The sequence below is a fragment of the Rhagoletis zephyria genome, unplaced genomic scaffold, assembly GCF_001687245.7.
Source record: "Rhagoletis zephyria isolate East Lansing unplaced genomic scaffold, Rhagoletis_zephyria_1.1 Rzeph_scaffold_09749, whole genome shotgun sequence".
Lineage (NCBI taxonomy): Eukaryota > Metazoa > Arthropoda > Insecta > Diptera > Tephritidae > Rhagoletis > Rhagoletis zephyria.
Window position 1 is genome coordinate 10,995 of NW_016166827.1, and position 12,110 is coordinate 23,104.

General features: G+C 35.4%; 1 protein-coding gene across 1 annotated transcript; it reads right to left on the bottom strand.

Annotated features, from left to right (window-relative positions):
- Positions 1 to 3,505: 3,505 nt before the first annotated feature.
- LOC108376000 (uncharacterized) lies at positions 3,506 to 4,120 on the bottom strand. The gene is made up of 2 exons (XM_017632161.1): positions 4,005 to 4,120; positions 3,506 to 3,935 (listed from the first exon to the last, which is right to left on the bottom strand). Exons 1-2 carry the CDS (start codon positions 4,118 to 4,120, stop codon positions 3,506 to 3,508), a joined length of 546 nt encoding a protein of 181 aa, XP_017487650.1.
- Between the last annotated feature and the right edge of the window lie 7,990 nt (positions 4,121 to 12,110).

The window sequence follows — 12,110 nt, forward strand, 5'->3', positions numbered from 1 at the left end:
CCGCTTAATCGATTTCTCTTTTCATTCTGATCATTTATGTATACATTTGTCTATATCTATCTCGATTCGTTTTGCCTGTTACAAACAACCGTTATGTGAACAAAGTTATAATACCCTTGTGCACAAGTGCGCTCGGGTATAAAAATGCGCAAAAGTCGTCAGCAAAAAAAAATTATTAAAAATCAACGCAATTATTCAGCCGCCTAAAACTTGCAATTTATTGTAATAAAATTTAACAGAATATAAAATTGCTTATCCAATTTTTTTTTTAATTCAGAGTAAAAAGAAGAAGAAAATTTGATGAAAATTTGTTACATTTTTCTAAGCGTTATATAAAGTTTGGAAGTTTGATTTATGTGGTTTTAACTAAAGCATGAACCATATTTTTATAAAAAAAATATAAAAAACATTTATTTTTAAAACCTTGCAAATATTTAACAAAAATTTTTATGTGTTTGCATGATGTACGAATATCGATATCTAAACTGCTCGAAAACTCTCGAAAAGATCTTACAAGTGTTCATTGTTAATCATCTAATTGCATTGTTGACATCTTAAAGCATATTTGTTTGTTGTTTTTAAGCTTAGCGTACATTTTGAATGAGCAAGCATAGCGAGCAAGTGCATTTTGGTCAACAATCTGGCCTATAAAGCAATACTTTCAAGCCCAAAATAAAGTGAAAAGCTCAAAAGCCCTCCTATGATCCTTTTCAATAATATCCTTACTTACTGATAATCGTATGCGGCGAAAACCCTCTCCAACAAACTTAAGAGCAATATTTACCAAAGTTAAATCTACATGTGCCATAACACACGTCATCCGGTAGACAAAAAAAATATATACATATATGTATGTATATGTGTATGCCTTGTTCACCGGATACGAAAATATGTATGTAAGCTTTGTGCCTTGTAGAGTAGCAAACAAATAAGGACAAAAATACCATTCGAATTCGACAAGAATTATTTGAACATTTTTTACCAAGATTCTTAGATACAAATAAGCATATCAAAAGTAAGCATACATAAATAACAAATACATGTACTTACTTATACATATGTCTGTAGATACAAAATTTATACATATAAATACATCATGTCCGCAACCAAGCATTTGACAAGCTACAAGAGTTGTTGAGGCGGCTGCCTAAGTAGTAACACTTCTGGGTTGAAATGCAAATATCCGGCGCCAGAAGTGATTTGTCATAAAAATACACACATACATATGTGCATGCGAACATATTTAGTACATACTTATACACGTAAATAAATGGTCTGTAGCTTACTACCGATTCCTATTGCAGCTCAACTAGTACTCCTTTTACAGTTTTTCATATCAAATATTTGACGCTCATATTTTTGTCAAGTGTTTGGCCGAGCTTCTCCTCCAATCTGGAATGTGATTATTTTGCTGTATGCCACAAGTGGAGAAAGCTTCAGATTTATGCCGATTTATTTAAGTCATTGTCTAAACAGCTACCGACATTGCTACCGATATCAGGATTTATATAGTATGGATCACAGTTTTATTTATTTATGGTCCAATTCATATTCAAGCTTTATTTATTTTATTCGTTTTGGACATTTCTTAAAGTTTTAACGTCCATAATATTAAGTTCAGACAGAAATTAAATCGAGTCGATTAACTTTTTAATTGAGTTTAGTGTTCACAAACAGTCAGCTGCTCGTTTGGCAAAGCGCTACAGTATTGGAAGAGTAGGCACAATTGTATCTTTTTTAATTTGAAAGTACGTTTCGGATTTTTACTTAAATGCCTATCAACTTTCGTTGGCTTTCAGATCACCTTTCTTTAAATATGTCAAATAAGTGGCACCACTGTTGTTTGTTTGCGTTTGTTTGTTTGTTTACATTTTGAGCTGTACAGCTGATTGTTGTTTTGTATCAACACAGGGTTGCATATCTCTATTTAAGAAACCAATTTTGATCGTTTATGGCATAGTCAGTCGGCAACGTTGAAAAGTAGGCAGAATTGTATTTCTTTTTAATTGGCAAGTACGAGTACATTCGGTACAACCAGGTAAATTTTTAATATAGCCAAATAACTTTTTGAGAAATCGCTTATTTTCATTTGGATTTTCTGGCGTTAGCAATCTTCCCAACGGCCATTCTCTAGTTTATCTGATCAAAATTATACTCTGACAGACGGCAGCAATGCGGAACGCAAGATGGTGGGTTCGAGCCTCGCGGCCAGTAGAACTTAAATTAATTTTTTTTATTCATTCAGTTATTACTTTTCTTAATTTTTTATTGTAGTTATAGTTTCGGACATTTTTTTATTAAAATTACATTGCAGAAATTTTAAATAACTAACAATAAATAATGAGTAAATATCTGTGAACTGGGCCACCATTCTTTCAAAGGTCGAGCTTTTTTTGTGCAATTATCTGTTTATGCTTCACAATCATTAAAAAAAATTGTTTTGAAATTCGAATTATTTTGGAAGTTAAAGCTATTAACTTTTTTCGAAATTGTTTAGATTTTATTTGTTTTCTCGCGATTGGTAGCTATCGGTGCTCATTTTTTAAACAGTTAAAACGAAAATTTTTCCTTCGCATTTTTATTTTTTATTTGGTCCTACAATTTTTTATAAAAGTTGTTTAATGTTTTTTTGTCGTACGTTCCATTAACAATTATTTACAGGAAAAAAAGAAAAATATCTACGCAAAACTTATTTTTCTTTTGTCGTTGTGAATCATGGCGGAATTATACCTGGTGAGGTAATTACAGCGAGAAGAAAGATTTTGACACTGCCTTATTTGAAAAATTGCTTTTAAAATTTGACTATAAGGCAGCCGAATGTCAGAAAATAAAGCGAGAAAGCTGTTTTATTACTTAACCTGTTTATTGCGCCATGGTTGTGAAGCATAAATAGATAATTGCACAAAAAAATCTCGACTTTCAAAACATTAAATTATATAAGACAAAATAAAATTAAACTAAAAAACGTAAAATAAAATATATAAAAAAGTTAGCTAGCAGCGATGATCGTTGGCGAGTTGGTTTGTACCGCATTAAGTTCTACATTTCGCCACCCGCCAATTATCATGTATTTAGTTTTAGGTAAAATTCCCGAAATGCTGTTAATATTCATTTTGAACCTTCATAGAACCCAAAACAAATAGCTTAGTGTTTTTTGCTTATAAAATAGGACTAAAATCAAAATTGAATTCAATTAAGCTTTAATCGAGCAATCAATAGACAAATAAGAAATTTTTTTATGGTAAATCGAACTAGCCGAGCCGAGAAGGTTTGGCTAATTAATCGATTAATTGCCTACCTAAACTTAGCATTATATGTTATTTTCAGTAAAAAAAAAATACTTTAAATAATGTCTTTAGTTATGTATTATTTGCTACATCAGATCATTTGAAGATTTTGTATTAAGGCTACACATGCTTTTGTCAAAAATAATGTCTTAAAAAATAGATCCACACATACATACATACATATTATGATTAAATCAATGACCCTGTATCTATCATCTTTAGGCGCACGTGTTTACTCCTTCATTCCCGAATTCTTGTTGATGTTCTCGCCGTCCCTCCTCTTGTCCACATTCCGTTTCCTCAACCCGTCGTTTAAGCTCCCTTTCAAGCTCTTCTATCAAAGCATCCGCCTCTTTGCTATCGTCATATTCTCTTAGCAAAGCTGAACTGCCGCCGTTTCGTGCGCTTCCTTCATTTTTGTCAAAATCCGTCACTACATCCTCCAGCTTCTCGGCCATCATATTGCTCACACAAATCCTATATTCATCCATCACAGCAAAACACTTGGACATTTGCTGGACATTTTCATCGAGACATTGCTTGATGCGTATCGATAATTGGCCGCAGGGATTGTGCGTCATTGTGCGCAGCTGTTTGTGGGAGGCGCGGAAAATGTTTTCGAATTGCTCCTCCATTTGTTCGGGTGTGCTATGGCGGTTATGANTTAAAGCGCTTAAATCAGATGGATGGCAGCTTCTTTCGATATATGCGACTTACACTTTTTGTATATCTTCAACGGCATTCAGCACTGTGGCTTTGTTCGGAGTGGGTGTCACATATAACTTGGGCTCCTTCTTCTTGGTCGGCCATACTTGGCTATAGAAATTTCCCATTGCCACTGGCCTATATTTGGTTAGTTAGTAGCGCCGTTAAAATATTGACTTTGTTTGCATACTCTTTGCTCTACTCACGGCTTGTGTGATACTATTCTTACGCTGCCCTTTTGTTTGTAGCGAACTGAGTTTCTTGCCCGCTAACGACCTGGACTGCAGGATCTATCCTCCCAAGTATGTAGTAAATTTAAAAATCTAATAAAAATGTGATTAATTGAAGGAGAAATTTAGAATTTTCTTATTTTATTCCGGTTGTTTGTCATTTTCACTTGATAGGTGTGCGACTCGAAAGTGGCAACTCATGTCTGGCAAAGCCACCTAACCAACTTGCCGCAAACCACCCGCATACAGTCAGCCTTGCCATGCTACTAATGGGCCTAATACAAACTATGCGTCATAAGGAGGGTATGTTGCACGCCAGCGTTAACGCAAATTTGTTTGCAAAAGCATTGGCATATACATACATATGTATATAGTAATATTGGTGGGCTCGCACCCAATGTGTATGCTCCTATATTTGCATTTGTGCGCGTCGCCAAAGGTGTTCAAATATTTAATTTTACCTGTTTTCATCGTAGTATGGCAGCAAATTTGAATATCGCCTAATTTTGCACATTTCGGCAGCCATAATGAGCAAATAAGCCAGCCCTTCGCTTCCGGCAGCCCTGCGGTTTGGCTGTTGATATATTTACACACATATTACGTACATATAGCGCACTTCCCCCCTTGCAGCTCCGGTATTTTCTGCTAAAATAGTTATTTGGAAACCCCTCAGCTACTCGAACTGTTCATAAATTATACTTTTTTGAATTACATTCCATTCAAAGCGTTCAGTTGGTTATCCTAACTTAATTTTTCGGGTCGCCGCACACGCCGCACAGTGTCGCGTATCCATATATAGAGTGGACATAAAAAAAGTAGGTGCGCCTGGGCCACACTGGAGAAGTGAAACTTACGTTACATATCTCTTTGTCTCATAACCAATATACATACATACATACATCTGCTTTTGCTTAGGGTTATAGTTTTTGTGTTTTTTCTATCTTGATCCCTGCCTCTACCCTGTTTGTTCAACATAATTACATTAATGTTATTCTGTTGTGTCGATAACAAAATCAATAACAAATTCGATAAAAATTAAGATAGAAAAATCGATAACAACAATGGTAGCAAAATCGATTAGAAAATCGATAAAAATATTGATAGCAAATTCAATATAAATATCGATAAAAAAATCGATAACCAAAATAGCTTAAAAATCGGCAGAAATATAAATAAGAATATCGATAACAAAATTGATAAAAATATCTATAAAAAAATCGATAAAAATCGATAATAATCGGTGACAAAATCGATAAATAATCGATAAATAATCTTTAGTAAATTTGCCAATTTACTCCCAACCAACCAAGCGCCGCTAAAGAAGTTTCACTTCAAAAATAATATCTAAACGTGGTTCGATTTTAGCCAAACTTGGTTTGCTGCAAAGCATTATAGATTTATTTCTCTTTTATTAGCATTCTATATGCACTTAACATTCACAAGTCGATAAAAATATTTATTAATAAAAGAAGGAAGTTTTTTCCACATATTTCTTACCATTCGGGCGATTATCCTTCCTTGTAGTCTTGAACCATGTGTTAACTTTTCTTAGGTAGTATTAATTAGTAAATTAACGTATTTAATACACATAAACTAATCATTTAAAATTTTTGACTTTAATTTTTGGTATTTTTTCACTACTCGCGACACTGTGCGCCATCGGTTAGGCAGGAAGTACTCGTATCCAAAAAAGCGGTGTCATCGATATTTACAAGCTGCAATGACACTTTGTTTTTGTATCGATTTTGTAATGAAAATATGTATGCATTAAGCAAAAACAAAGCTGTGACAGGGAATAAATAATGCGCAGTGCTTCGGATCGTTAAATGACATCCATTTATTTTAGCTAGAAACAAGTCTATACTAACTTTAGCACAAATTTAAAGACACATGTATGGACATATTTGTGAGCTCTCTTCATAATGTCTTAAAATGTGTTTTTTCCCCGGAAAGAACATATTCTTTAAGAAGTCATTTTTGAAATGTCATCAATTTTGCTTGAAAACTTCTTTTTGCGTTGTATTTTGTAAGTAGGACACGTCCATCCCCTTCCTCGCTCGTTAGCTTCGTTGTTCAAAGTCATGCTGACAGACGATTAAATACCAGCTTACGAGTCTACCGCCAGCCATTCTCCCCTCCCCCTCCCTCCACACTGCTGATGCAAAAGCTTTTCAGCTTAATTTCCGCACATGAATGGTTCAAAGGATAATTAAGACATGATTACAAGCAAAAACCGTTAAGATTCATTCGTGTGTTTTGATGCCTGTTGTATGCTTAAGTACATGTATGCGTATGCATGTAAGAGGTCTTAATCCATAAAAATCGATTAGCGTGGGCTGCTATAAATAGCTGTGGTTTGACTTGCGAGCGTCAGCAAACATTCCACTCCATTTGTGGAGGTATGCCATCGTAATACTTAGAATGGAAGGGACTTTATACATATTTGTCTGAAAAAAAAACAAAATTACAGTTAGGTTTTTATCTAGCTCGAAAGAAAGGAGAAAATCTCAAAAGAAATTTTATTTTTGTTAAGCAGAACAATTTAACCGCTTCACATATTGCTTCAATATTGGGCTGATTGACTTGTATGCCCAGTTTTTTTATATCAGTGATATACACACTACTACTAATCAATAATACCGGCATCGTCCAGAGCATCAACTAACTTAACGTGTTAAATAATAAGTGGTTGAATATCATTTGCTACTGTTATGCAGATTAAAATGCCTCCCTTGTATGCTCATGGAGAATTTGTGGCCTAAACAGAATAGATGGGTAGTATCACCAATCAATTTTTCGTAAACTATTCGACAGAGTTTGTACTAGGCATGTTGCGGTCTTTCCAAAAATTTGTCCAATGCCATCTTAGCGGAACAGCAATCAATGTCAAGTTATTTTGGTTATCGAGGTCTCCGAAAATCTCACTTGGTGACTAAAAATATATTTCATTACTTTTCCCTCATACCCTCATACATCGAATCGCCAAGTTTATGTTGCATATTTTTAGGCACTCCTACTTTTCATTTGCAGAGTTTTAAAAATCTATAGCTCCCGGATTTATATGCTAACATAGTTTTCTTATAGTTATGATGGTAAATAGTTTTCGGCATATTATTTAGCATAGAAATCCGAGCTCTCTAAACGGTAATTTAAAGTAAAAAGCTGCCGCACGTTTTTTAGCGCACCAACGTTTAAACATCTACTTCACAAGCTGCAAGCACTTTTCAAGTATATGTAGTGGACAATATTCCCCTATAATAGTTTCTTTTAGCAGTCTTGAAAATGATTTCCTATAATTTAACTGTTTAAAACTCCCTTGTCGACGTCTCGCAACAAATGTCTCTTTTACTGTTAAGCATTAAAATTTTAATATTACATTACCCTTGACCTGAAAACCCGACAAACAGCAAAAGAGCGAAAGCAAAAAGTGCAAAAATTCGTCCCTTGTTAGCGATCACAATGCTGCCAGTGCTGCCTTTCAGCCATCAATGGGCAACCGTCCAGCGGAATAATCGGAGCATGTGGAGCAAGCGGAGCAACTGAGGTGTGTGTCACGGCAACGCTACAGGCAATTAATGCAATTATCGCTGCCACTGTTGTGGTTACCATGGTAGGTCCATTTATATATATATATATATATATGTATATAAATGCACAACAAAGAAACAAAACAAATTAACATACAGTCAAGAAAATGGAGTTAAATGTGGGTCATATTCAATTTTTCCAAGAATGCAAAAGAAAAGAAGAGCCGGTAAGTCTTACCATGGTTTTCTCCTGAGGGTTTATGAGTGAATAAGTTTGTGTGCGTTTGGGTGTGTACGTACTTCCCTGTAAAGAAATTAGTCCCGAATTAGTCTGCATGGCACTAATTGGGCATTAATAAGCTGCAAAAAATCAAATGCGGATATAACTGGAGGCTTATCCTGTACGGATGAAATTTGAGATCAACTAGTTCTCGACTCAAATGAATGAGTAATCTCTTCGTAGAACATGTCCGCAAAAAAGGAACAGTGCATTCAATATGAGCATGTGATTCCGGAATCATCTTTTTTTATGCATATAAAGTTCGAGCTCATATTTTAACTTTGTGGCAGCAAAATAACGGAAAGGGAAACAGGAAGGAAAAACGCTGATACAAATACTCGTAGGTAGGTTTGTATAGTTGAAACGTATACACACGGATGCTAGGCGGAATAACGGTGTAACCATTGTTCTGCTACAACATAATATACTCTTATTTTAATAATAGTATGCCTTCCATGTATTGAAGTTGCCAATTTGTGCGCTTAATTACGGCTTTCAAAGGCAGCAATGCAAACCATTGTTATTGCTATTGTTGCTGTTTGTTGTTATCGTCGGCCGTTTCCTGCATATTATGCGTGACTTCTGCAAACGCCATCCGCATTGTTTCGCCGTATTGTGTTGCTCAGTGCAGTTATAATTTCTTGCCCATAAATTGAATACGGAACCTGCATTTAAGCAAAAGCAATATGCATTGGCAACTTGCCTGGCGCTTGTTAGGGATGCGGTGATGGAGGGACGATGATGATGATGCTGGGTCAGGCAGCTTCAATTATGGCCGACCACATGCCATGATTATAAGATGAACTGATAAATGGTTTAAATTGCAGGGCGTTGGCCCTGTTAACTGATTGTGAAGCTCAAAATGTCCTTTAGCTGTTGTATGGTTAAGTAGCTGTCAGCTGCAATGAAAACGCATGGCTACATTTGTATGTACATACACACTATGTTGAACTTGCTGAGGCAGTTATGTGCGACGTACTACATATCTACATTAGGGTGTCTCAGACATTTGTTTTTCGCGAAATTCGATACCTTCTAAACTTTTTACACCTTTGACCTAAACAACATATACTTATAGTTTTATTTCCATCCAGGCCGACCTGAAGTTGAAGATTTGGCTACGAAGATTTCTTATTTCACAAGAGCAATATGCTTTGTGGATCGCACTCATAAAAATAATTTCTTTCCAAATCTTAAGAAGAATCTTATCAACGATAATGAACCAAAGAAGTAAGTCTCGCTGTCCTAAAATGAAAGGTTAATTATGCTTCGGCAAGATCGGCCGAAAGGTTTACAAATGAAATATTATTTAACTTAGCGGCATTTGTCGAACCTACAAGTAAAAAGCGAACGTAATATTATGTTTTTTAACGCTATTGAAAAAGATGTGAAAGACGCGCTCTAAAGGAAAACGAAAAATTACCTGAATAAAATTTGTATCTTTGAAGTTTTTTAAAAGGTAAGAATGCACATTTAATACGCTTAAGCTCCAGTGTGTGGGCGAAAAATATATTGATATTTATTGATATATTTTGATTAATTACGTTAAATGTAGTCGCATCGTATTGCTAACGCAGTACAAATTTTGAACCAAAATTTTCAAGTATTGCACGGGTTATCGTCATCGTAAAAAAATTTCTTAAAAATAAATCTCACCTCATCTGAAATCTGGTACACCCTAATGTATTACTCTTCGACATGCCTTGTGAGAATATCACATACAATCAAATACTGCAAAATCCGGGAAAAATATCGGAAAGTCTCAAGAATCTCGAAAGACCCAAAAAAAAACGCAAAAATTACAAAGCGTTACTATCTTCGATTTTTGGTAATTAAAAATTACTTTTATAAACAGCCTATTCACATACTATGTACGTACATATGCTCTAAGAAAAACCTCATCATAGCGATTGCTAAAGAACACTGTTCCATGATGGTGCAATGGTGTGGCAAAACGTTTTCTTACTAATGGGTTGTTAGAGACCAACGGACATTTTAAAAGAAAATATACTTCCCCGCAAAGTTTAGATTGGTTGTGCTCCAGCCCACATCCTTATTCCATAGAATCCTTTTGAGCGGTCATCAAGCGAAGTCTGCCTCCAGGAAAATAGGGAATCTACTACTACAGAAGTGCTTTCGTGTTTCGTTAAAACAATTCCATTCAGATTAAAGGACCTTGTAGTGATTAATGACAATACTAAAATAGTAATGGTGGATTTAATTGCCTTATCGCACCCAACTCAAAATTATACGTTTGTCAGAAAATGCGAAAAATATTTCTTGGCACATGGCAATCATATGGGTAAGGGGGCCTTTTCAACAAATTATAACAAAAATTGACTCAAAATTTTGCTGAAAGGTAAATGAAAGCTCTGTGTACATTTTTAGCGCATAATTTCAAAAATGCCAAATTTTTCATTGTGTCACTTCACGCATTTAGTATTGGTGCCAGGTACGTCTTGCCGGTATACAGAAGATTAACTGGCAAGGAAGAGAAACTCCTTGTCTACGATCAGTGCGATTATCTTGCGAACCTTGGTATAGAATGACACATCTGGCATAAATTAGATAGGAGAAGATCTAACCAGCTTTCGCGATTGGTGCGATCACTTCTTCCACATGTGAATGTCGTTATTACCTGTCTCAGCTTAATGTGTAGGAACGCATGCCAACATAATAGATCAACAATCGAATGACTACCGCCGAAGTTGTCGAAATATATGTAGAAGAAGTGGAGAGTGTAGATCATTATCTATACCAGTTTTCTACAATGGCGAGAGTGTACATTAGGGTGGTGCAAAAATGCATGTGAAAAAGTAAAGTCGGAATTTTTACGCTCTCACCCCCTAGGATTTTTCTTTACCGAAAAAATATACCCCTACTTTTTATTTTGAAATCAAAAAATATTTAGAGGTCGCTCAAAGCGCTCAAAGTTTTTCATGTATTTTATATGGGAAAAACAACTTTTCGTATAAATGGTATAGAATTCTTGAAAATCAAAATTTTTTTATTTCAAAATAAAAGTTGATAAAAGCGTTGTAAAAAATAGGGGTGAGAGTAGTGCACATATATTCGCTCCATCACCACTTTTTTGAATATCAGTACAGCTAGCGTCTATGATGGTGTGACCTTAAGAAGAACTACTTTTGGCGACCTAACTGTGTGCCCTTTCAACGCTTGGTGAGGGCAACCCTGTTACCATATGAACTGAAAATGGTCACTTGATTTTTATTGCATAAATATCTTATAAATTGCTCAAAATAGCGCCGGAATAGAAAAGTTGACACGTTTTTTTGGCTCATAAGTGGTTGAAAAATAGATATGTATGCTAATCCTGAGCATTCGGGTAATGAATACATACATATGTAGTTGAATAAGTACATGATTACATTCATTCGCCTCAGACTTTTGACTCAAACCATCACTAACTTAAATACATATAAAGTCGAATAAAATGCCACAGTGTTAAAGCGCTACACTAAAAATATGTACTTTGTAAGCTCTCGTATCATAGCAATTTTGCCATTCCGGCAATTCTTATGCAAATTTTGGTTTTTCATAGGACATTTTATAGCTGCCCCACCCCACATTTTCACTTAATTCACATGCATTGCTGGTATACATGTGAATACACATACAAGCGTTACGAATGTGTAGTGCATGCATGTGGTTAGCCTTATTTGCAGCAACATTGGTGTAATAAAATTCTGGGGAAGTGAACATATAAAGCATAGAAGAGCGAAAGGAACACAGAAAAGTCGGCCGTACCCAGTTAATGCGGCGATGCTGAGTTCCATGCCATCAGAGGTCACAACAGTAGCAATAAAATGCTCGTAAATAACAACAAAAGCGGCGAGCAGCTGCCATCGCGGTTGCCTTCAATCACAAACAAGCGCACACATATGTATATATGTATGCAAGTTTGTATGTATTTAAATTGTTACGCTACAGTTTGACAGCACTCAGCCCCCTGCTGTAGGCCTCACTTGCCTGAATCGACTCCAACCATTTACCCCATACTCATCAAGTCATCAAAGTAAGTATGTAAGTAAATTCTTTAAATTGTTTACTCTCAAGAATT